Genomic DNA, 27,673 nt, shown 5'->3' with positions numbered 1-27,673 from the left:
AACAAAACAGATGTACTTGGTACATAGCCACGGAAAAACTGCAAAATGTGCTAAATAAAAATTAACCATACCGAATATCAGTACGTTCCTGTGTTGATGCTTTTAAAAGGAACAGTCAGAGCCAAAATTGTGGAAAGGAACAGGGAAGTATTATTAGATAAATAAAACAGATATTCTTGGCACCTAGCCACAGACAACAACACATTGTACTAAATAAAAATGACACATACAGAATTAGCTGCTTTTAAACCACTTTCCTGGATTAACATTTATCCAACGTGCCAAAAAGTACATATTAAGATCTCTTTACTCTATAACAATAAGATTTTATAAGTCAATGTATGGCCTTCAACAATGAGCAAAACCCATATACATTGATTTTCCCTATGTTTTCTTTGATCTTTATCTATAGATGGATTTGTAACTATCGGGCACTAACACACGACAGATACCACCAGTGGAGAAGGAACTGCTTACCCTTCCGGAGTATCTAAGTTCTCTCCTTGCACGGCTTTTGTTGGCTATTGTTTGACCTTTTTGTCATAGTTTTGTTTGTTTTGTTCAAATAATGACTTCTCTTCAACGTTTGTATTAGGTTTTGGATTTTTGATATTTTGGCCTCCAGCATCACTGAAGAGGCATTAATTGTCGAAATGCGCATCTGGTGCAGTAACATTGATACCGTTTATATTATTTTACTACCCCAATCTGCCTTTTGGAATCCTCTTATTTTTTTAACCTTTTTGCTGCGGTTTGAGTTATAGTCGATACATGTATAATTAAAGACAGATATTGTTTATTTTTGCATCTTTCATTTCAGATCTTCGGCCTGTCCATTTAAAATTGATGCAATTATACATATACTTCCCATCTATTGGAACACTCATATATGCGACAATATTAGCTAATATTAAAAATATTTGTGTGAACATTCATTTTCTGTGCCACAAGTGGAGTAGAAACTCCCTTCCCGAGAACCTGAGCTCATTCCTCTTTTTTGTTTGGTTTATTTTTGTGCAGTTCGTGTTTTGTGTACTGCTCTTTGTCTTTTCTTTTTTTTTTGTCATTTGGCCATGGTCTGTCAGTCTTTCCTTGATTTGGTACCTTTTCAGTTGTTTTAGACATTTTTGTATACCGATTCTCAACTTTAATAAATGGTTTTGGTTCAGCTCTTCTTTGGGGGTACGACAAACTTAGATCAATTTAGTATCAATGCTGAGTTATGTATAATTTAAAAAAAAAAAACCAGCTCTTTAAAAAAAAACCACATACCTTTTTGTTATCTTGGTCTATGCTTAAAAATAAAATAAATGAACATGTTATCTTTTTCTTCAAAAGATTTATGCATATGAACAATTGTTTTTAAAGATTGAATCAATTTCCTTTACAAAGAGAAGTACTTCATTTAAAAAGACAACTAGCATCATTAATGAAGTACATAGATTGTTCAACAATTATATAAATCTGATTAAAATTCAGATCAATCGGAACTGGCGTTCTCGTTGGAGCGTATGACCATAACAAAATCAGAGATCTGTGTTTTAGTTAGATTGTGTTTACCCGCTGTCAAATTATGTTCGTCACATAAAATATATGACAAGAAAATTGCTAAAACACATCTTAGTAATTCATAATTAAAATTATATGCATCACAAATAGATAAATAAATACGAATTTGTCAGTGATAATATTATCAGTGACAACAAAAATACGCAGCTCTTTGACATATTGTGAATTGTGATTTCGATACTGTTGTTTAATTATTATAATTATGATGACTCATTTATAATCACCTAAATATAAACGGTCTTTGTTTATTTGCATAACTGATAATCGACACAGATGTTTTATTTCGCATAATAGTCACAACAGCAACAGTAAAAGAGTACATCGTTTTTTTTATGTACTGCGGATTTCAGGAATTCCGAATGTAATGATAATGTTTTATTGTATTATATATACCACGAAAATAATAGAAACAAAATATAAAACTGGCGGTTACGCAAATACGATGTAACTTCCCCACCCATTGGAAATCTAGAAATCACACAGCAGTGCGGTCTACCAAAATTAAAGCCAATTCTAAAATCACTGAATTCGATGATTTCTAAATATCATATCAAAATGTTCACAGCAGCTTTTTGTTTGTTCGATATTTCCATTTTTAAATTGATTTGTTTTAAAACAGGCAGACATGAACACTGTGAAAATTTCCCAAAAATTATACATAACTTAATTCCAACTATTTACGATCAGTTAGCTTATGTACAGTGGTTCGATTTTTAATATAACAAATCATTTTCGGTGTTTATTTTCTGTCAGATTTTCTTGTATTTAAATCATTAATTGTAAGGATGTTTTATCTTTCTAGCAGACGACCATTACACCATCAGCACGCGCTCAGTCGCGAGAACAACTCATTACTGCTTCAATCATTTAAACGCTGTTCTTAATTTGGACGACTGGTATCATTTGAAGTCATGGCGCTTCTCACGCAAGCCTCTTCTTGAAACGTCTGTTACAAATATGGCAAGCCCTACCGAGATATTAGGTTTCTATCTTACTGCTTAGATTTTTTGCATATTTGCCATTGCTCCTATTCTTTTAGGCTTATGGCCGACAGTCGTTGAAAACCTCTCACTGACTTCGTTTTGTTTTACCGGGTTCCTTTCAGTACATGGAATTATTGGACATTTAAATTTTGGTGAGTAAACTTTGAAAAGCAATGTTTTGACTTTAAATTATCGATAGAAAGATCAAATGACCGTTAATGAAACGGTTGCTACGGCTTTTAATTGAAACAGGAAATGCTTTAATCGTCTGCTACTGGGAGATAAGCGGACATGATACGTATGCACTTTTCCTAAGTATTGAAAGAAGATTGATCTTATTTTAATTTTATCATTTTTATTTTTACTAAAACATTATTATTTTATTACATCATTCTTATTCGAAAAGCAAAGCTGTCGGTCAGGTGTAAATGACAAAATATTATGTTGCAAGAAATGATAAATGCAGCATGTCCTTGAAAAATAATGACATTTGTGTATATACTTTATTTTATATCTATCTGTAATCATGACACATTTTTGAAGGGTCGTCTCCTACTGGGATTTAAACAAGGGTTTAAGTTGCTGATAATTTATAATTTAAACATAATACTTTGACCAAATTCTCCCAACATGTCACCTGTGCACTTCCGGTTCTTGGTTGCCATAAATGGTAACTCAATATGCAAGAGGATATGCAGAGAATCAAAATACATATATATAACATGTTTTTCTGACCCCCTAAAGATTTGTCATCTGTCACATGTTATATTCTGATGTGGTGATACACGTGGGTGCGTGTACAAGTTCTGATCATGGGTCAGGATTAAAACATCACTAACGAATTACTTGCTTATGACATATAACAAAATAAATTGTAACACATCAGTATAACTCTTTCATAACGGCTGTAAATCGTTTCAAATCACGGAAAGCATCACGAGTCAACTTCAGTAACCACACCCCAGATTGAAGAGGCAGGTTGTTAATCTAAAACTGTTGCTGTTCTTTTCCAGAAAAGTTTCCCTATACTAAATAATAGAAAAATATAATGGAAAATCAATTAAAAAAAGAGAACTGCTCTTTTTTTAATTATGCCATAATATTTGTGTGTTTTTTCAATTGTGTATTACAAAAAAGCTGGAATTATATATGCAAATCTTATTTATAAATTCTATGATGCAGTGATCAAAATAACATTTTTGCACTACTGTATGTTACGTGACATCTTGTTTTGGTATCGTGCACCCATCGGACCCTCTACGTATGCAAGTCTAATTCAACCAAATTTCTTTTCTCTGTTTTTTCTTGTTAACAAGCAAAACGTTTTTCAAATAAGTAAACCCAGTTTCTATTATATGTTTTTCAATTCACTTGATCATGAAATTTAAACTAAACGTCTATTTATTTTCATCCCGTTTTTATAACATCTGCAATACCCAGTTATTAATATGTCTCGCGTATACATACAAATTTGTTTCTAATCAATAGTTGGGCGTTAAGTATACATTGAAATACAACATTTGTTTTAAGCTAAATAGACGAATCGATCATTAACTCTGTTTTTAATTTACTTTTTATATGATATCCGCCTCGTACGTATGATAAATGTTTGATCTTATTATGAAGTTTATGAAAGAAACATGTTTTTTAAAAGTCTCTCAGACTGATATTTTGTAATAAAAATGCAATAATCCAATGAAAAATTGAAGTCAGGTGAACTTGAGTTTTTCTTAAAGTATGTCCATATTGTTTCTATGTAGAAAAATGCTTTGCATTTATCTACAATAGAATGAATTAAAATTGTTGAAGCTTACAACGAAAATGTGCACTTATCTCTTACGGATAATCATATACCTATGTAGTTTTTAATATGAACATCTTGATTTCCAGCTAGCAGTTTAAGGTATTGTCTTTATTGCCCCCCCCCCCCCCTCCCCATATTCATGATATATTGTATACGTAATGACGGTGAACCTCGGCGATGGACACTCAAAAACGAGTCAATTATTGTGCTAAGTACTTAGTTAAACACTGAGTCCGTAAAGGTGGATGTGTTTTGGGTGTCTATGTAAGATTTCGGAGCAAGAGTGCATTTCACAACTTAAACCAGCTTTGACCAATACCCTCCTGAAAACACCATGCTTTTGCATGTGTTTTATTTCCCGCCAAACAGACGTAAATACATCAGATACTAATACCTAATTGAATCATATAAAGAAGACGAGTTGATTTTTTTTCTGGGACTTGATAGATTGATGTTCCAAGATTATACAATCAGCGTGGAGTTCAGTTGCGTCCACATTTGTCAAATTTTAAGTCGGTCTCTGACTTTCTTTTTAGCCTGACATTTGGCATTTTATAGAGGTTCATCAACGAAAAGACAGCCATAGAAAATCTCATGTTCGAGCATGTTGATTTCAAATCAAATTCATTTAAATGTAGAGGTAAATGAAAAGTACATGTGCAATGGAGAACTTTTATTCAATTTGATGATTTTTTCCACTATAATTTTACAAATAATATAAAGATGCCATATATAATATTTATTATATCTCTATATACCCTATAATTGATTAGACATGTATAAGTACTAGTTGACCGGCAGGAAGATTATATATTATCAAATATCATATCAACCGAAAATATTCTGTTTTAAGCTAATTTTAACATAATCAAATAATCTGTTTTAAAAATGTTTATGTAACATTTTCCGCCTTTTTCTACCATAATATTTTTGTTTGTTTGCCCACTGGACCTATTTTTGAAACAAAAATAGATAACGATGGTACGCACATTTATTTTTTTTTCGTGTTAGATATACCTATACTGTTGTGTCAAACTTATATATAGAACTGGAAACATGTTTAATGATTGTATGGAAAACAAATAAATATCAACAGCAGAAGAATATGCAGTTGGTATGAGTGCACTAAGCTGTTTGCTCCAACTCTATGCCACACTTGTCCATAGCGTTAACAACACATGCAGCCTCGTTTAAAGACATGAGATAATCAAAGGAAGGTCCAATAAAGACCATAACACACAATAAAAAGTAATGATGAAAATGCAACACAATTTAAAATTATACAACAGTATATAGACGCTCCTTGTGATAGTCAATTCATCATCTCCTATAGGGACAGTCTGTTAATCATCTCATAGGGACAGTCTATTCGTCATTTCCTATAGACAGTCTATTCATCATCTCTTAGGGACAATCTATTCATCATTTCCTGGAGACAGTCTGTTCATCATCTCTTAGAGACAATCTATTCATCATTTCCAAGGAACAAACTATTCTGACTCTCCAGGGACAGTCTGTTCGTCATATCCTCAGGACAGTCTATATATTATCTCCTAGGACAGTCTACTTATCATCTCCTAGGACAGTCTACTTATCATCTAGGACATTCTGTTCATAATCTCCTACATATAGGGACAATCTATTCACCACGATGATGAATTATCCATAAGTAACTTTTATATAAAATAAAGAAGATGTGTAATGATTGCCAGTGAGACAATTTTCCAACAGATACCAATTAACGTAGATGTTAGAAACTATACGGCTTTCAACAATAAGCAAAACCCATACCGCATTGCAAGCTATTAAAGGCCCTGACATGACACATTTAAAACAATTCAAACAAGAAACACAAGAGCATGATGTATGTAAACAACAGCAAACGAAAAACAAATATAATATACAGCTGAGCAACAAACGACAACCACTGAACTACATGCTCTTGACTTTGGACATATACATACGGCTGGTAAAATAGTTTGCGGGCGCCCAACCATCCCCTTATCTGGGACAGTGGTGTAACAGCACAATATGAAAATTAGTTGAACAGGCTTGGCTCATCAGATCGACACAAAGCACGTCAAAAACAACTAACAAAAAGACTTGAGACACAAAGAACCGATCTGAGAGTACTAGCTGTTACTGAAAGCTACTCAAAAGCCAAAATAAAATAATGTATCCACGACTAAAATACCAATCAGTATACATCCAATAGATGTGTACTGATTATTTACTTCATTGAAGAAACCAAGAATTCTAGACAAAATTAACTGTACAAAAAGAGGGAGATACTAATGCAAAATCAGTACTATTAAATCGAAGAAGAAAAAACAGGCATCGCCAAAAAGAAACACGACAAAAAGACATATCAACTCTTCAAAACACTACAAAGAAAACTAAAGCCGAACCCTACAAAAACTGAGGGTGAACCCAGGTGCTTCGGAAGGTCGAGCACTTAGACAAATACGGGAGGTGAAAATATCAATAAATATTTACAATTTAGTAAGTTCTCTTAGCCCTCTGTCCCTTCTACAACAAAATATCAAGTAAAAGAAGCGGAATTGTCTACATAATCAACTGCTGAATCAACGTTGCGTTTGAAAACCACTAGCGACATTTTAAACAAGATATTGCTTGGTTGGTTTTGTTAGTCAGTGTATATTAAAGAATGACATGACCACGTTTATACCAAGGGAAAGGGGGGATTTAGATCTGCTATGAACATTCAACATGAGCACATTCGGGAAGAAAGTTCTTGAAAGTTTGCTTAATTTGACAATGCATTAAGCAACACGTATATGTGCGCTATAAGATTATAAGCATTAGAAAATTATACTATGTTTTAGGTTTACAGACAGCGCATTTTGAGAGTTTTTATCAATTTTTCAACGAGGATATATTAAATCCACAAATGTTGTAGCAGCACCTGTTTCCGGGCAAGGAATAGTCAAACGCAAATGTCATTATGTGTGCTTCTGTTAACCTCTAATAAAAAGTACATGTGTAGTTGGCTTCGATAGCTTCCAACTTGATATATTTGGTACGTGAGACATTGACGAATGTGTTTGGTTTTTGTGATGATCCTCTTGCATGCTAAGGATGTAAATGATTAATCTTTTCAGAATTAGTGATCAGTATTACATCGTTAATCATTACTCTTCATAATTAGGAAGTTACATAAGTATCTATTCAGCTTGAGTTCATTTCTTTGAATTGCGATATATTAGACTGTTCTGGTCTATCTCTCCACTACCCAATAACTTACTCGGCACTTCTAGTTTTCCTTTCGTAAGTAGATGTAGATTTTGTAAAAGATAGTCGACAATGCCAGTTCATTTTTAGTAATGGTGCCAAATAACTATTCATATTGGAATGACATCAACGTCTATTTTATTAATCATTAGCATACAAGTATCTTTGTCTGATCAGCTTTCAAGCCTTTCAAGCCTAACAAGAATCAAGATCGCATTTTCTATACAAAAGTGTTAATAATTTTGTAAAATAAAAAAACAAAGGATATGGGGTATCCATCCATGACACAAAATCAGTCACATGCATATAAAAAAACAAAGGATATGGGGTATCCATCCATGACACAAAATCAGTCACATGCATATAAAAAAACACACAAAAAGCAAAGAAAATAAGTATGAGTGTAATAATTTATATTGAAAGACATGACCAGCCCGGTAACAATTTTTCGAATGTTACCATCTCGTATTGACCAAAAAAAAAAGAACATTCAATACAATACATTAAATAGACATATCTGAGAGGGTGACAAACCAGCATAATTATCCTTCGAAAAGTAACAAATCTCATCACCAAGATTAGCAATGTTTTACGCTGGGTAACATGTCATCCTCTCAGCTACATGTTTATGTGTTATTTTTTATGAATACATGTGCATCCTTGAAATATATAAACATCTGCATTATATTGCTACAACCTAAGGGATACATGCATGTGATATGTTTACGAAGAAGCAGAAACTAAAGTATTAGTCTGAGAATAAAATACGGTGATATCAATGATACACAATGGAAAGAGAACATTGCTATTTTACTAGCTTCCGTCAAGTTGCTCTCGTTCACATGTCCTATATCATAAGTTGTCTCTGTTCGTTATTAAAGTTGTTCACCATAGTTTTACTGTTTTAGTGGTTACATTGCAAGGATCAACTGATTTATAACGTTTTGAAATAAAAACAAGTAAACAACTGTCAAGATCCAAAAGAGACATAAAACGTGTAAGACAAAACGTTTAGTGAGCTTCATGAGAGTTGCACCTTAATTTATAAGTATTAGATTAACGCCCGAATAGGTGGTGTATCTAATTTACACCAAGATATTATTGTCAATGCAGAATGATAGTTTTCAATAATTAAGGAGAGGGTCTTTCAGCGATTTGACTATATGTTGACTGAAAAGCATGAAAATTGCAGGGTTTCCAAATTCATTTAACGACATCTTGGTGTAAATGATAATACTTCTATGTAAGATCAAGTATACACATTACAGAAGGTTTATCAACATGTACGAAAGGTGAATCAAACTTATGTGAACAAGTCATGAGTCCACCTGATGTTTAATTGATCTAATGGTCGCAAATTAAAATAAAAGATTGTCGAATCTACTTAACCAAGAAAAGACGAAAACAATAAATATTTTAAGGGTCCTAAACAAGTAACCAAAAACTAGCTATAGGCAAGTTCGAAACTCTTGAAATAGTTCGTGCTAGTATTATGTCGATTTATTCCTCCATTGCATGTGTTAGGATATTGAAATGTTTGCAATGGGGATTAATTAACTAGTAATTTAGGGTCAAGACAACATACGTAGGCTGACCAGTAAAAACTTATTATACGAAGAAGGAAGTTGCATCATTGATAAGTTATGGCACGCGCTAATAAACTTTATCAATAGATACATAATTAATTGGATAATTATGATTTGCCATGTGTGCTTTCTATTATCACTCGTTCAATTACCATATCACTCTCAGCCTCGGCAGCGCACCTTTGCACATCTTTCTGGTACAGTAGGATAACGGAAGTTAACAGTCTGATAGGTAATTTTTTTTTGTATTTCTTTCATTTGTTTTCATTTGTCTCCAACATTATGCATTATCTTTTAATCTTTATTAAAAATAATTCAATGTTTAATTTTTGTATTTGATAAATTCTGCCGGTATATATTGTTACATAAATTAAAGCAGCGTCATTCACTTCGACTCAAGAAGGAATTGATTATAGGGCTATTCAGTTTCTATTTTCAGTTCTTGACCCTTATCATTTCCGTTTTACCTTAATGTAACTGAAACTAAAATGCAAAGAACTCGAATCTTACATGTAAACGTATGTAAATAGAACTTTGAAATTATAAGAAACATACTTAGTCGTAATGAAATAATATTGAAGCCTTTCTATATATAGTTAAATCATGTATATTTGTTTTACATATTATCTAAGAAATACTTTCTCTTTGATTTAGTACATTTGTTATACTTTTATTCTGTTATATGTTAGCAAACATTATACCATTGTCATTTGGTTGAAATATGTTCGTTTTCTGTAATTCTATAAAGAGACTAGCATATACTTAAAAACTTGTATGCAGTCCATTTTCGTATACATAAAAACGTGTATGCAGTGTATAATAGTGTTAATATGCATGCTGATATTCATTATAACCAACTTTCAACGTTTCATTCAACCAACTTAGTTTTGCTTTTTAAAATACTAATATTAGACAAATAAGGTTGATACAGGTGATGTACAAAGAATTTGCCCTGATCGAGAACCTTCAACCCAAGTATTTCACGATGAATATGTTAATTATATAAACAATAAGTATGTATGCATTAGTATCATTAAAATTTGGCGTTTCCATAGCAATTTATGATAGTATGGTTTTCCTTTTTCTCTAATTGTTGATTATACTGTTCAGGTATGTTCACAGCAAACTATCAGCACAATGTTTATTTTTGCAATATATACCTTAATGCAGCTCATATGATCGCTAATGGACCACTTGTCCGCTTGTTGATTTTTGTTTAAGCATGGAAGTATGATATTGACAATATCATACTTCCATGGTTTAAGTAAGAACCCCCCTTATTTTATCTCAAATATACATAGGTCAATAATTAAGATAATACGAGTACCGTTAATCCTTTATTGTTCCTTTATTCATATGAGGTAGACTTCATACAGGTGCTTCTTATGAAGAATGAAAAGAATCTAGCATTATATTTTAACTTCACATTCCGCTATATAGATGATCAAATAATTCAAAGTTTGGTGACTTTGTTCAACGCGTCTATCCCGTGGAATTTGAAATAACAGATACAACAGATACAGTTAAGTCTGTCTTGACTTACATCTAGAAATAAACAATAAGGGTGGGTTGAGAACAAAACTTTACGACAAAAGAGATGAATTCAGCTTCCCAACTGTGTACTTTCCATTTATATGTAGCAACATTCCAAAAGCGCGTGTATATGGAGTATAAATCTCCCAATTGATTTCTTTGATAAAAGGTTGTTGCATACATGGAAACTATTAAACCAAGACTTTCAAGTAGTGAAGTTGAATTCATAACGAGTTGGTTGACCGTTACGAAATATATTTTGAATGGTCGTAACCACATTCCTCGAATGCCACATAGTTAGGCTTATTACCGAGTTAGTATTTACATGAGGAACACGAAGGCTGCCAGATGTGGAGCAGGATATGCTTACCCTCCGGAGCATCTGAGATTACTCTCGTTTTTTTGGTGGGGTTGATCAGTCTTGAGTTTTCTATGCTATAGTGTAATGTTATTTGTCTTTTTTGTCGGTTTTTTTGTTGTTTTTTGCCATGACGTTGTCATCTTGTCATCGACTTATGATTTGAATATCATTTTAGTATATTCTGCCTCTCTTTTATAAAAGACTGTAATGAACTACTTCTTCTCAGTAGTAAGACATCCGTTCTGAGCCGCTCTACAGTAAGACCATAGCTACGATTTTGTATTGCTGTACTGGATATACAAATACATAATCCCATGCATATGGTCTGATTGGGGACTTGAAATATACTTGTATTCCACATTTTTAGTACATTAGGGAATCAGATTAAGAACAGATGTGTTCATATTTCCAACTCTACCCAAGTCACTGACAATTATAATTATGTGCAACTTTACCCTTTCATGTTATCTATCAGATCCTATATATCAACTGATAAAAATTGTTCACGACCTTAGTATATACAGCAAATACGTAAGCCAAACACAGCAAACTGAAAACCGCTTTTCTATATAAAGAACGTTCAGGAAAAAAAAGTCACGGAAAACCTTCATGAATAAATACACAGGGAACTACTTTTTTAGAATCATAAACTGCATGGTTTTACTTTGTTTAAAACAGAAGCTTTTACACATATTGACAAGAACGTTGAAAATACCTTTACTTGCTACACATTGGTAGAAAATAAAGATAAAAGAATCTCCTTTGAACTTTTACTAAAAAATCTACTACTGGTCATTTTAGGCTACAACTGTGATATATAACAACAACATCGTATTTCATTACTCATCTTGAAAAACACCTTGACTTTTGTTTTCAGGTAGTGGTCCAAGATGGGGGTAGGTGACGACATCGCACCTCGTTTTACTCAAAAGCCAGTCTTAAAACAAGAAGATAATGGAAAACTACTCGTATTCCAGTGTACTTTGGAGGCTGCTCCGAAGCCCGATATTAAATGGTTTCAGGGAACAACTCCTTTGTCCCAGTCGGACAGGATTAAAATGCGTGTTGAACCCGCTGGCGGGAACAATTATAATGTTATGATGGATATAAAGGGAGTTACACAAGCCGATGCAGGAACTTACAAAGTTGTTGCTAAGAACAAGCTCGGAGAAGTCTCTGCTTCTATCAATTTGAACTTCAGTGGTAAGTTTATGCTCAGAAAGTTTATGAATCAAATATTATGTATTCTGTTGCAAAATCAAAGGCGATAGTCAAGGAGGAAACATGTACCCAAATAATTTGCTACAATGCTATACTTTTGTTGTAAAATTTATCAGATTATTATGCAAACTATATGTCAGGAATGTTTTTGTCCCTCAAATTATATGGTTCTTTCGAGACCGTCATAACATATAAATATTTTCAGATTGACAAAAGGGTAAATCGGTCGTCTGCGACCGACTTTCAGGTTCAGAACAGTGCTTGGTGGTTTTTGTGTAGTTATGATTCTGAATATAGGACAATATTCTAGAAAGAAATTAAAAACAGTTCGCTACTCTGGTTGTTAGATTGTAAAGTCTTTTTATTTTTTATATCGTATTCTTGACGGGTTACTGACGATAACTGTTCAGGCAGTGCTTTAGAAATGTAGATTCTAAATGAAAAACTGCTGTGGCGACAAAAATCAAGAAGATAATCTTCTTCTACTGCTGCAGTTATCGTTACCTTGACGTCACATTATACCTGGCGTACAATTCTGACAGCTATCTGTCGTGTTTAGGGAAAATAATGATTATAGGATAATGATACATGATGTTTTGTACATCTACTAGTATGTTACCATGGCAATGCATATCACTTCTAAGATGCTGCTGAAATTGCAGTTTTGGTGCAAAAAAGTGTAAAAATGTGTAGCATAACTACATGCATTTCGATAGCAATTTGTTAACCTTGATAGACAGAAAAATGAATCAGAAATAAATGATATAAAATTATGTCAATCATAAATAACGAAATCTGATGTTTGAATATTTTTCTTTGTTGACTGTCTAATTTTGGTGCTTGACATTGCCATATTAAATAGATTTTGCTTAAACTTGTCTGGAAGAAAATCAGTTCGAAAATTATCAACAGTTATTATACACTCTTATTTCTGAACATATACCAGTTACCAAAATATAAATGATTAAAAGATGGGATAGTTAAACTGCAATTTTTGTAAATTTTTAGATTTTTGTAAATTTTGAGTCTTTTGTTAAAAAGAATTTGTGTGAGGGTTTTCTCCGTCTAAAATTGAAAAAGGACGTCTTAGTAGAAAAATGTGCATTTGCGTTCGCGACACACAATGTTTTGGCACATACATATAATCCGTAAAACTTTGAAGTTTTTAATGCTTGTTTTAACCATTGGGTAATAGCTAAAAGAATTTGAACATCCGTGAAGGACATGGAAAACTGAGAACATTTACTTTTGCGAGTTAAAAAACACAAAGTTCATTCAAGGATATATGTGGTTTAAGTTTATGTATCGTACGACGTATAATGAAGAAAAAAAAAACGAATTCCAACAATATAATTAGAAATATACAAAATTTTCGTTTTCTATGCATGAAAAAGAATACTGGTAGGTAGTTGTACCCCAATAACATGCAGTATGCAGATTTTTATAAATTTCACTGAATCAGTCTGCCGAGTATTGGACTCGTTGATCTCAATTGAGGGCTAGATTGTAGATGAGTTCGTTGAAAAGATCATTTTGTCGGGGAAATTGGAGAAGAAACGTTGTTTGTACGTGTTTCAATTAAAGTCACTTTGATAATAAAATAGATGTTATGGTCACAAACGGTTACCGGGGGTCTGTCAATAAAACTGGTAGATGTAGGGTAGTTTTTTTTTTAATTTAAAACAGAAAAATGTGTCGACAGACATACACGATAAACCGAAGATTGTTTCATTTTTTTTTATTTGTCCACTAGGGGTGTTTTCCTAAATATAATCTGGAATTCTAACAATCTATTGTACAATATTGAATTATCATTTCAATTGTTATTTCAGCACCCGGACAGAAACAGTGAGTAAAACTACAGTTAAAATATTTGTTATTTAAGCTCAACATTCCTTATATGAATAAAAAGAGTGATATGTCATACATTTGTTAACTTAGCTGAACAACAACCCAACGACACCTTAAACTGAAAAATTGCCAAAAAAATTAAAAAAAAATATAAGGAAAAAACCCTTAAAAACGAAACTCGTTATTCCAATGGCAAACTATCTCTATACTAGTCAAGTTCAGCTCATAATGTAGAACCTGTATCAAGTTGTTTTTTTTATGGATGAGAGCTTGAACTTTGAAAACTTGAGGTATATTCGTATAGTATCATGATGACGACCTTCGGATACACTTTTTGTATCAAATACGTTTACTCCACATCTTAAGAGGTCGTTATTGATATTTGGAATGTTTGCTTTCAATGTGCAGTCAATAATGGTTAAAAGAATTCGGGTGCTCTATATATTGACGACTGACTGACCAGGGACTAGTTTCCGGATATTGACAGACCGACTATGACCTGTAAATTAAAATAAATTGTAATTATCTCCCTTTGAAAACTGGTCTGCTACAGGAAATTTATTCTCTTGTAAACATGGATTTTGAATACTAACTAAGACATGTGTCTATCTGAAAGTTACGCCAACATAGCTATACAAGTATATAGTCCCCCAAGAATAATGCTTAGAAATACAGTTGAAGAAAGAAAATAAAAACACGCAATAAAATTTGTATTTCCCGCCCCATATTTGGATTTATAACTGTGTTATTGCATTGAATCTAATCACCATACGATCTGATAAGTTACTTTTGTGTCTTCCATAACTGTCATATCCAAGCGGGTAAACTTAACAATGATATCCAGGCAGATGACAAATACAACATGTACAATATCATAGATACAATACCTATGGGTCTGGGTAAGGACTAAAGGTTCTGTAAATCTGAAGTTTGAATATAACTTTCTTCTATAAACCCTATACCCTGCAATTTCTAATGATTTTTTTTTTATTTTATTTGGAAGTGCAATCTAAAACTTTGAATATGTTGAAGAGCAGAAGAACTTTAACTCTATAAAATATACCCCCCCCCCCAAAAAAAAGAAAAAAATTAAATTAGATTATTAAAATAAAGCATGCTGAAAGTTGAAATTTTATAAATAATGATCAAGTATATTTCTGCAATGTTTTAGACTGCATTTTGAAGAATAATGCAGAAGCTGAAAATTTCTTTTGTAAACTCAATGCTTGATTGGTGTTATGTTCTATATAAACTCAACAAGTGAGCTATGATAATGTAAGCTGAAATGGAGGAGTTACTGAACATGTACAGATGTATAATAATTACTACCTAGCTAACAAACTGAAATTCTGCATCCAAAGATTTTATAAAATTGTCCTCATAAACACCTTCAAAGACTACATCTGTAGGTCAAGCTGCCACCAGCTTTTCAATGAAATGTTGAAAAATGCAATCCCTACTTTAATAAAACCACTTCATAAACTCTTTAATAGCATATTCGAATCTGGTCAATTTCCGAGAATATGGAATGAAAGCTTACTTGTTCTCTTGCATAAGAAAGGGGACAAATTTGATCCAGGGAACTATAGAGGTATATCTATTAGTTCCAACCTGGGTAAACTTTTCAATAAGGTTTTATATAAACGTTTAGTAAAATTTATGGATATCAAAAATTTAATAAGTAAAAATCAAATTGGTTTTAAAGAGAAAAGTCGTACAGCTGACCACATATTCACTCTTAAGACCATAACTGATCAATATAGACAAAAAAAGAAAAAAGTTTTTGCTGCCTTCATAGACTTAAAAAAGGCATTTGATACCGTATGGCGACTAGGTTTATTTTCTAAACTCATAAAACATAATATCCCCCAAAAAATGTTTAATGTTATTTATTCAATGTATACTGATACAGTATGTAGAATAAAATTCTCTAATGGGCTGAGTCCTCCATTCCTATCAGAAAGGGGTGTTAAACAAGGTGACGTATTGAGTCCCCTTCTTTTTAACTTTTTTATAAATGAACTAGTAGGTAATCTTGATAACAAACATACGGATCCAGTTGCCATTGGGGATACCTCTTTGAACATTCTTTTATATGCAGACGATATTGTTTTACTATCTGAAAGCAAAGAGGGTCTACAAAAATCTCTTGATATTTTACATGAATATTGTTCATCATGGAAACTACAAGTTAATACTGATAAATCAAAAATTATGATATTTAATTCTAATGGCAAGACATTGTTAAAACATTTTACCTATGATAATGCATATCTTGAAACGGTTACAAATTATTGTTACTTGGGTATTGTTTTAAAGATTAATGGCAATTTTTGCCTTGCTGTGAATACTCTAATGGAAAAAGCCAGGAAGGCATACTATAAAATAAAGAAAACTATAGGTCTCAACAACCCATGTAGACTTCTTGAAAAATTGTTTGATTGTTTAGTTACTCCCATTCTTACATATTGTAGTGAAATTTGGGGGGTGGATTCACATTTTAAAGACTCTGATCCCTTCGAAAAACTTCATGTTAAATTTATCAAAGATATATTAGGGGTTCACTGTAAGGCATCTAATGATGGATGTCGAGCCGAACTTAATAGAATTCCCTTGAAAAATAAAATATTATATTCAATATTCAACTACCTGAACCATATAGTTTCTTCGGAAAATTCTTTGGCATATGATATATTCACTAAATCTGTAGATTCAAACCCTTGGGTCATAAAGGTCAAGAGTCTTTTGAATGGACTTGGAATGTCTTATATCATCAATAACTTTAATTATGTTAAAGGTAATTTAAATTCCATTAAACAAAGAATTAATGACCAATGTTTGCAAGTTCAAAATGCAAATATATTTGAATCAAAAAAGTTAGACTTTTTCAAGAGTGTATACATAATGGGCAGAAGACCACCCTATGTTGATATATTGAAAAACAGAAGTGACAGAGCTGCAATATGTAAGATCCGTATAAGCGCTCATATACTGATGATTGAAAGAGGGAGACATCTAAATATTTCCAGAAATGAAAGATACTGCTCTGTATGTAATTCTGGTCAAATTGAAAATGAAAAACATTTTCTTTTACATTGTGAAAAATACTCAACTAAAAGGGCCATATTTTACCAAAAAGTTTCAAACATAATCGTTGATCCTACAAAATTTCAAAAAAATGAAAATAATGTAATCTTTTTATTAAATAATAATTCATACACAATCCTAAAATTGACTTCCTCTTTCATTTCAGACAGTCTGAACCTGCGTAAAGCAGAACAAACTCTATAAAATTGTCATTATGTCTAATTCATAATCATTGTTTATAATATTACATATTAATATAGTCATTATTTGCAATACTTATTATGTATGATCAACTATGTAACTAATATACCATGAGCCTTAACCATTTATTGTTGATGAGTTTGTGCTAATAAAATATATGTATTTGTATTTGTATTTTTCACCATAGCAAAATAAGATATTTACATGTAATAACAAATTTGGCCATGATGTAGTTTTTTTTCAACTACACACATCTTTTTCATAATACAATTCATATGGAATATAAAACATGATGACCAGCAGCATTCCAATAAATTTGACTAGTACATGTACAATGTACCTTTCCTAACATGCAAATTTTCAATAGGATTATTGTCACATGCTGAATTAAGGGTTTCAAGTATTAAAGTAATCCGATATCCAAACTAGTTCAGGCGGTACTCTTCAATAATATGTACCTAAGCATAGTATTGATAATAGTAATAAGCACCTTGGTTAACCTGCTTTTTTTTATTAATTTTTTGTGTAGTGTTTTGTATTTTTTTTCTCTTTTTTTGGCAATGATGTCATCTGTCTTTCTTCGACTAGTGGGGGTCCTCGGTGGCCAAGTGGTCTAAGTAGTGGAACTTCTGTATCACTAATCCTGCTTTTGGAAGGTGCGCATTACTCCAATCTTAATGGACTAGGATTGTTAGTATTCATACCGAAGGTTGGTGGTTCTCTCCCAGGACTCCGGCTTCCTCCAACAATAAAAACTGATTGGCATGAAATAGAATAATAGTGCTGAAAGTGGCATTAAACACCAATCACGAATAGCATAATAGTGCTGAAGGTGGCATTTAACACCAATCAATCGACTAGTGGTTTTGTATTAACCCATGGTATCTTTCATTTTAAACAACTTAAAAACAATGATAAAATCTTCCAATTTCAGGGGTATACAAAATTCATTTCATAAGGGAGAAAGTGCATTGTATCTTCTCACTTTGAAACTCCTGTCTTATTATTAACCAAATGTTTCACTATAGTCATGATAGTGTTCACTGAAATTCATGAAAGTTAGTTATATCAGTATCCAAAATGCAGGAACCAACCAAGATAGAATAAAAACATAGCGACTAGGATCTAGCACCAGGGATTGAAGTTAAAATTTTGGCATGGTAGTCCACAGTATAAATTTTGGTAGCCAATATATGTAGTTCTATACAGGAAAAACAGAAATTTTAGTAGCCCACACCAAATTTTAGGGCCCATTGGCGAGTGGGCCACTGCTAATTTCAAACCCTGAGCACCCTACACACACACAGTTGATTATTGTAATAAATGAAGTTGATAATTTAATTTTCAAACATAGTATTCATCACAATCCATTATACTACAAATAGCATATTGCCATGATTTTGGATTTTTGGGTGGCTCAAAAATGTCAATTAGACGATCTTGAATTTTTTGCTTTTAGTTTAATGTACATTTTCTTATTTTTATTAGCCAACAAATTGCTAAATGTGTGAGTTTTAGATATTAATGTATACTTTAGTTAAGTATTAGACTTCAAAATGACAAGAAGCTTTAAGATAGAGGATCATTTGTATTATCCCTGATCTTTAATTCAGTGTTTACATATACAGAAAGTACTGGCTCATGTGTACATGGTGTAACTAACATCAACTTTGTTTGACCACAAACATTCTTTCCAGTTGGATAAAATAATAAATTTAACATTTGGATCATGAGGGTGTAACTAGCAAGTTTCCAATTTTAAATCCTGTGGGATGATGCATCATGAAACCTTACCTTTTTTTAAAGGCAATATAACACAAAAATGCAAAATAATGATCCCTACATTGAACATTTGCTAATATAAATTAACTTATATAATTAATGATTTACAAATGTAACCCCCAAAAGCCCAATCATAAACCATCTGATACATGTACAACTTAAGACAAAGTATCACTTCAAACTTCTTATTTTTCTGGCCACACAAGAAAATGCAGGTGTAAACTGTTCCTGTTTCTAATTCATCTAAACATAAGCTAAAATTATAGTATAATAATCGTTTTTGTGCTTTTGGTCAATGTCAATTCTAAAACAAAGTTGCTTCACACCTGGTTTTATTAACATAAATGTATGTAACTTTTGGAAATCTTCCTAGAAGATATGTATATACTGTAAATACTATGCAAGGCTGTTCATATTTGTTGAATTTTTCAAAAAATTGATGGAAAACCATTGAAATTTAAAAAAAAAAATAACCTTAGTGGTGTTGCAGGTGTTGCAATATTTCACATAACATTTAAAGATGTCTTTTGGTCTTGATTTGTCACTGTGTTTCTATCTCATTTTATCCATATTCATTAGTACATATAAATAAGAAGATGTGGTATGAGTGCCAATGAGACAACTCTCCATCCAAGCCACAATATATAAAAAATAAACAATTATAGGCCTTCAACACGGAGCCTTGGCTCACACCGAATAGCAAGCTATAAAGGGCCCCAAAATGACTAGTGTAAAACAATTCAAACAGGAAAACCAACATTCTAATCTATATACAAAAACAAGAAACACTTATGAACCACACCAACAAACGACAACTACTGATCAACAGGCTCCTGACTTAGGACAGGTGCATAATTCTTGCACTAAATGGCATTACTGCAAGCTTTTTGTTGAAGACCATATTGTGATCACATCACAATATGACAGATCACTAGTTTTGCATTTTCCATTCTGTATGTTGTTGGATAGCTGTCTTGTTGATGTTTATACCATAGGTTTTTTTTAATCATTTCACAAAATATTTATTTTGTTCTTAACTTGGATCTAAGAATTAGTTTTTTTCACTTTGTAGGTTTGATAAATTATAGATAAAGTGAGATACATGTAATAGCATCTAAAGCATTTTCAAATATAAGACAGATAATAGACTTAAGAAATTTTAAAATGTAAATATTTTAGATAAAGAATTTTTAGTTCGAGACCTTTTCCAAAATGTTAGACAGTTGTTTGAAGATGAGAGCATATTTAACACCTTTTGTTTCATCTAAGACTTCAACATCGTGTTTATTTATCATCAAACACTCGATCAATTTCCATAAATACACTTCAAAATTATCAGAAAATTGCAAGAATTTAAACTATGTGCAAGTTCATGACAGAAATATGACTATATTATTGTATGTAAACCATCTGTTGCTGTAGTTAGTAGTATTTAAACTTTTGGCATTTCAACCTGACTTTGATTTTCATCAATATAGTTAGTAAATCAATGTCAGTGTATAGATAATTGAGATTTCAGCACCATTGATAACACTCTATACTTCAAATACCTGACATTCAACAGAGGATATGTTTTAAACTGTTATCTAATAAGAAGATCCACAATTTGTAGCCACCCAGCTGACAACTACAAATTGATCCTTTACAGAAGCCAGGCTTCTTTTTGATGTCTTAGTGCTTTGAATCATGGTGCATTGCACTTGTTTGTAACACATTGTGGAGAATGTTAAAAAATGAGATGTGGAATGATTGCCAATGAGATGTCTGTCCACCGAAGATCAAAGAATAAGGATGTAAACAACTACTGGTCATCATTGTATAGCCTTCAACAATGAGCAAATCCCACACTATATGGAAAGCTATAAAAGGCCTGAGGAAAAAATTGTGAAACAATTCAAAAGAGAAAACCAACGGCCTAATTTAAGCTAATAACATTAAATGAAAAAATGATTATAGCAGACAGCAACAAATGATCGATCAATGACAACCATTAGACTACAGACTCCTGGCCAGGGACAGGTATGCAAAGAATGTGGCATGGTTTATAAACATGACAATATTTCAGAAGTCCTTCCTATGCATGTCATGACATTGTCATTGTTAGGTTAATTGATCCATGACCAGTAAGTGATAAAATAACATTTACTTTATGCACATTCTTCTGCGGTTCCGAAAAGTACAATTTTCCCTTATAAAACTAAAATCATATGTTTCTGTTCATTTTTGCTTAAATTTTACAGACAAGATGGCATTGCCCCCAATTTCACACAGAAACCATCTACAAGACAAGCTGACAATGGAAAGAAACTATTGTTTGAATGTCAGCTGACAGCAGACCCAGTACCACAGATCACATGGTTCAGGGATGATCAACAAATCAAAGATGGAGGTAAGGAAGGATTTACATGAAATAGAAAAGAAGGGTTATAGGGTATTTATCCATGACACAAAAACAAATGTGGACACAAAAAACACAAAAAGCAAAGGAACAACGCTTTTATTGTTGTTCTTCATCTCAAAGTCACTGTGATGCCTTCAACAAGGAGCAAAAAAACTCTCACCTCACTGCAAGTTTAAGACGGCTTCTAGCACTGGCTTGAGCGGAATTCTTTGCAAACTGACAATCACGCCACAACTGTGTACCTGTTTAAACAATTAATCCTATTAAAAGACTATAACTGGTACTAGTAGAGCTCAAATTATGTATGGACTACATTTATCTACATTTGTATTTTGATGAATGCATTTGTTATATTTATATATTTTTTTTGGTTTATAGGTAGATTTAAGATACAGACAGACCCCAAAGGAAATAACAACTACTTCATAGTTTTAGAAATCAATGGTGTAAGTGCCCAGGATGCTGGAAATTATAGAGTTACTGCTAAAAATGCTCTGGGAGAAAGTAATGCAACAATTAGACTTAATTTTGATAGTAAGTAAAACTTAATTGCATTGTTGTTGTGGTAGAAGTGTTCCACTTTAAAGTATTTTTGTATCATTTAATTACATCAGCTGCTCATTTTATACACGACTATTTGCTTGTTTGGAGATTAATTTTCAGTCAATAAAGCATGGTCATATTATCACGAACTTAGACTAGTACTAAGCCTGTTAACACAATTTTACCCACATCTTCAATCATACTCATATTGTCTATAGCATAAAATGACGTCATAGGAAAGAGAATGTCACCTAATAATTTTTGCCAATAAAGATTGAATTGTCCGCTAAAAATAATTATTTCTTTGTTGTTAATATGATCAGTAGTGCTATTTGTGGTGAGAATGCAAAGTAGAAACTTGGTCATCAGAGACAATGACCCATAAATGAATAGTTACTTTCCACCATTTGTCAGCGATTTATGTTGTGTCAGTACATTTTGACATGTTGTTTTATCTAATTTTACATCATTGCTACAAGTTTTTTGTAGTATCAACAAGATTTTAGCCTCATCTTCTCTGCAGACTTTTGTAAACAGCGTAACACCATGTTTATTTTAGGTATATAGTATCTATACATAAGATTTTATGTAAGCTGTAAACTTATACAACCTAGGGTTACTAGAGATGTAAACACAAACTTAATGATGATTACATGGTATTTTGCTGATAGAAATCAGTGAATATAGGTGGTCATGAAATAGGTTGTTGCGCCAGTCTTGCACATAGTACATGTTGACATTTGTACGGTCGGTTCTTGGCATTGTTCTAAAAATGGTTTGTTGTACTCTTTCAGTTCTTGACATTGTTGTGAAAATAGGTTTTTGTACACTTTAAAGAAAGGATATCAACAGGTTTATTTAACAATGGATGTAAAGGTGTATTTTTGGAAGAGTATTTCCCTTCAGAAAAAAGAAATTTTGGAATAGATTATATTCACCTTTCATTGATAATGATATATTATCTTCTTGTTTCAAAATTCCAAGAGGGAACACATATTACATTATTGTAGTAATTAAACCAGATTTAAGATGTTTCGGCCACTGGCTTTCTTCAGTTCCTTTATTAGCCTTCTTATACTAAATGGTAGACATTTCACGATCACAATCATTAAGATGTTATATGTTTAGATTCTTGGCAATGTTATGACGTCATAATAATTTGTTAATTAGCTTAAGAAGGATAATAAAGAAACTGAAGAAGGCCAGTGGCCCAAATGTTATATTATCTGTCAGTGTTTTATTTACCAAATGTAGGCATCCTATCACTTAATTTGCCTATGAAACTAAATTAGTACTTCAACATTCTAGTTGTAACCGCACTGACAAAGTTTTTTCTCATAATTTTATTTTGAAGTCTTATTGATTGTCATAGTTTTCCTGTTACATGTATATTGTTTTTCATTTATTTTAATGATTTAAAGTTATACAAGCTGCCAATTGGAAGCATTTAGAAAATCGAAAATTTGTTATTGTTTCTTATTCAGTTGATTAAAATAATATCATGAATATAGAATATACATCTATTGTTTTTTAATTAAATGACAGTTATAAACATTATGAAAGAATAAAGTCTTTATTAGAAAAGTTATCTTCCCGTATGCATAGTTTGCATTTTACTTCTTATTTGAATCTATTTAGAGATAAACTATACATGTGCAGTTTTAGAAGATAAAAATATATCAGAAAACAACAATGCTTTATTTAAATACTATTCAGTTAATAAAGATAGTATTTTTTGCCATTAAACACATACATTAGAATCATTAGAATGTTTTAAATCATTTAATAAGCAAGCAAGTTTTCACCTCTCCATCAGTGTCTGACTACTGGGTCAACCTCATACATATGTTATTATAAGGCTGGAAATCTACAGCTGTGTTGGCAAGATTTGTATAAAATTAGACATCAATGATATCAATGAATAACCAATTCATGCAAACTTAATTTTGCAACTAAAAAGCTTTACACCTATCTTTTGTTGAACATTCATTGATTATTATTAATCATAATTAAGGTTTTATTTATCAGAACTGAAATTTATGAATTTGGTGTCTTGTATTACTTTAACATCATGCATATACACATGGGGCCTTTGTGGCCTAGTAGTCTAAGTAGTTGAACTACTGTATCACTAGCCTGTCAACACCGAGGTTGTGAGTTTGAATCCAGCACGTAGCAGGTAAGCTCAACTCCAATCTTAATTGACTAGGATTGTCAGTTTTCCTACCGAAGGTCGCTGCTTTTCTCCTGGCACTCTGGCTTTTGACATTTGGTTTCGGACAATAACTTTTGTCAAAATTGAGGTTATTAGTTCAAACCTCACACCTTGCAGGTGCATTCAACTCCAATCTTAATTGACTACAATTGCCTGTTTTTCTGCTGAAGATTGTGGTTCTCTCCAGGCACTCCAGCTTTTCCACCAATAAGAACTGAACGCCACGATATAGCAAATAGTTCTGAAAGTGGTGGTTTACACCAAAAATCAATCAATCATCATCATCCACTCATGTCTTAGGTGGGGTTGCTATTTTTCTGGCAACTAAATACAATCTACTTTTTAAAAAGGTGCATCAGCAGTTTTAAAGAAAAAAATCACTATGTTTTGATATCGTTATAATAAGTTATTTCTTATGCCAAGTTGAGAAAGCTGTAAACCATAACTTACACTACAATTGAAATTGTAACAATAACATTTTGTCATGTTTCTTAACTACTTAAATCATTGAAGAATTTTATCTTCAGGGCAGATGCTCTTAAAACTTTTTTGTAATATTGCCAAATTATTCTGTTTGAAAGTTTAAGACTGGGATGTATGTTATTAAAAACAGGCCATTTGTTTTTCAATTGTTCTATGAGAAAAAGGTCGTTTGTTTACCTGGTACTGAAATACAAGTTTATTCAGAATGCATTTATTTGTATTTGTTTTAACTCTTCTCAACCTTAAATGAACTTGTATTTCAATCAGTTCTTTCATGCCAAGAATAATATTTAGTTTAAAGATGAGAATCTCTCAGAAAATCTTCACTTTCTAATGAAGAACATTATCAGATATCCGTACCATTATCTCAGCGTACCATTACCTCAGCGGTATGATCTCTGCATTTGTTGTATAATTATAATATTCTGCATTCAGTTCACTTCTCCTGCAAGCTACTTCACTTTTAAAAAAATACTAATTTGAATATAGATTAATCTACAGGTATTAAAATTTTAGTTGAATTTATTTGATGAGTTTCATTATATCAATGAATTCTCTTGTTAAAACGCAAATATTTGTAAAGTAAAACAACAAGTATTACTATTATTAGTGAAGGTGTTTCGTATATAGCTACAATGTATTAGCCTCACTATTATTAGTGAAGGTGTTATGTATATAGCTACAATGTATTAGCCTCATACAAAACCCAATTTCAAAACAAAAATTTCTGAACCAATTCAAGTATTATTTCATTTGGTTCCCAAATCATTGATTTGAATAGTTTTTTGAAAAACATTATTTTAAATCTCTTCTATAATGAATCATTAGGTATTCAGCTATACAGCAATGAAATAAGGATAACATTTGGTTGCAGGATAAAAAGTTCATCAATTTTAATAGGAAGACTTAACTGAGATATATCAGGAATTTTAACATTAACCCCAATGTCTCTTACTGGATTGTAGTCTGGTTGGACTGTTGGCTTCAGTATATTGAACAAATTGTTTAATATATTTGTTACTCTGTGAAGTAGCCATCATTCAATTCATTATAGTAACTGTTGGTGCTTATTTTTCTTTGTGTGTACTGTGATTTATTTTTGTGGTTTAAGGAAAATTGTATTTAAGTTGATATTTGATTTCATGTTTTTGTTTTTTCGTAAAATTCTGCATACAAGCCATAAAAAAATTTGTTTTTTGTTTAAAATCATATGAAACGAGTTTCTTGTGATTTTAATGTTATCGAAATTATTTTACCAATGCATGCATATATACTAAACTAAGTCCTGTATGCACGTTTTTATATTTATTACGATCCTATATTCTTGCACTGTGCAGTGGCCAAAGTTCTATTGAGGTCTAGTAGTTAAGGTCGTTGCATACAGGGAAAAATATGGTGAATTAGTGTATGGGAAGACAATAATTCAATATCAGTATATTTATGAAGATTTTGATAATATAAATGATTTTCTTTTACAAGAAAGTTCATGTACACTTGTATTATAGTAAAACTTAGCCATTCAAGTATATAAAACATATTTAACATTTTTTCTAAATTTGAAGTTTCATATGACTTTAACACTGAAATTTGTTGAATGATGACGAATCCATAGTACTTCAAAAACATGCATTGTACCCATGTTTAAAAATGGCTAAAAATTTCAATTTTATTTACTTGGTTAGTACAATGTTTCTTATGTCGTAACTACAATACCCTTCCCTTTTCACGAATGTGACCTACTGAATTAGACTATTTACCGGTTTGTAATAACAGAAGCAACACGACGGATGCCACATGTGGAGCAGGATCTGCTTACCCTTCCAGAGCACCTGAGATCACCCCCAGTTTTTGGTGGGGTTCGTGTTGCTTAGTCTTTAGTTTTCTATGTTGTGTCATCTGTACTATTATTTGTCTGTTTGTCTTTTTATTTTTGGCCATGGCGTTGTCTGTTTGTTTTCGATCTATGAGTTTGACTGTCCCTCTGGTATCTTTCGTCCCTCTTTTGTACATAGATTTACAATATACTTTTGTAATCTTTAGGTGAGGACAAGGGTAAGCCACAAGGTACTAGACCATCCTTCACAACCAAACCAGCTATCAAACAAGTTGGAGGAAAAATCATATTTGACTGTAAAGTTACTGCTGATCCAAAACCAACAATCACATGGATGAAGGGTACACAAACCCTTAAAGATGGAGGACGTTATAAAATGATTCAAACAGGCGATAAAAACAATTATGATGTTTCCATGGAAATAGACAAACCTGGAAAGGATGATGGCGGAGAATATAAATGTCTCGCCAAAAATAGCTTAGGAGATTCCACAGCTACCATCACTCTCAATTTTGAAGGTAGGTTCAAGTTTCTAAAACAAATAGGAGATAGAAATGAAAAGTGTATATTGTGATATAATCATTTAGAAATGTGAACAGATATCCCTCAATTCCACACCAAATTAATTAGTTGTTTATCAGAATACCAGCAATTTGAATATTAAAAAGGACTTGTTAAAAAATTTTATTTTTTTTTGTCAAACTTGTGTATTGCTTGCTAGATCCATTTGTCAGAGGGAAATGTTCAATGAACAACAGTTAAATTTGATCAAGTCTGGAGACTAAATATACACATTTTGGTGCAACAAATTTATTCAGATTGATAACATTTGTCGCAATTATAACTGTGACTTCCAAACAGTGAATTATATCCTGTAATTCCACATCTCTTACGTCTTACAACAATTGGTAGGTGGTCAATAGGGGTCAATTATGAAGTTACATCAAAGCTTAATGAGAACAAATAG

General features: G+C 32.1%; 1 protein-coding gene across 12 annotated transcripts in view; it reads left to right on the top strand.

Moving 5' to 3' along the window:
* Positions 1–2,574: 2,574 nt before the first annotated feature.
* The window catches only part of LOC127706501 (twitchin-like), a 161,582-nt gene continuing 136,483 nt past the window's right edge, over positions 2,575–27,673 (top strand). For 11 of the 12 annotated variants that reach the window (XM_052211152.1, XM_052211156.1, XM_052211158.1 and 8 more), the window contains exons 1-6: positions 2,575–2,704; positions 11,966–12,291; positions 14,142–14,157; positions 21,471–21,619; positions 22,010–22,165; positions 26,913–27,224. In XM_052211152.1, the coding sequence (XP_052067112.1) occupies positions 11,979–12,291; positions 14,142–14,157; positions 21,471–21,619; positions 22,010–22,165; positions 26,913–27,224 (946 nt within the window). In that variant the 5' untranslated portion in view covers positions 2,575–2,704; positions 11,966–11,978. Of the gene's footprint in view, positions 2,705–9,370; positions 9,427–11,965; positions 12,292–14,141; positions 14,158–21,470; positions 21,620–22,009; positions 22,166–26,912; positions 27,225–27,673 lie in introns of those variants that run through there. The other variant, XM_052211151.1, reaches the window with a different exon arrangement.

Source organism: Mytilus californianus, unplaced genomic scaffold (genome assembly GCF_021869535.1).
Source record: "Mytilus californianus isolate M0D057914Y unplaced genomic scaffold, xbMytCali1.0.p SCAF_6, whole genome shotgun sequence".
NCBI lineage: Eukaryota > Metazoa > Mollusca > Bivalvia > Mytilida > Mytilidae > Mytilus > Mytilus californianus.
This window is presented reverse-complemented; position numbering and strand designations above follow the sequence as displayed.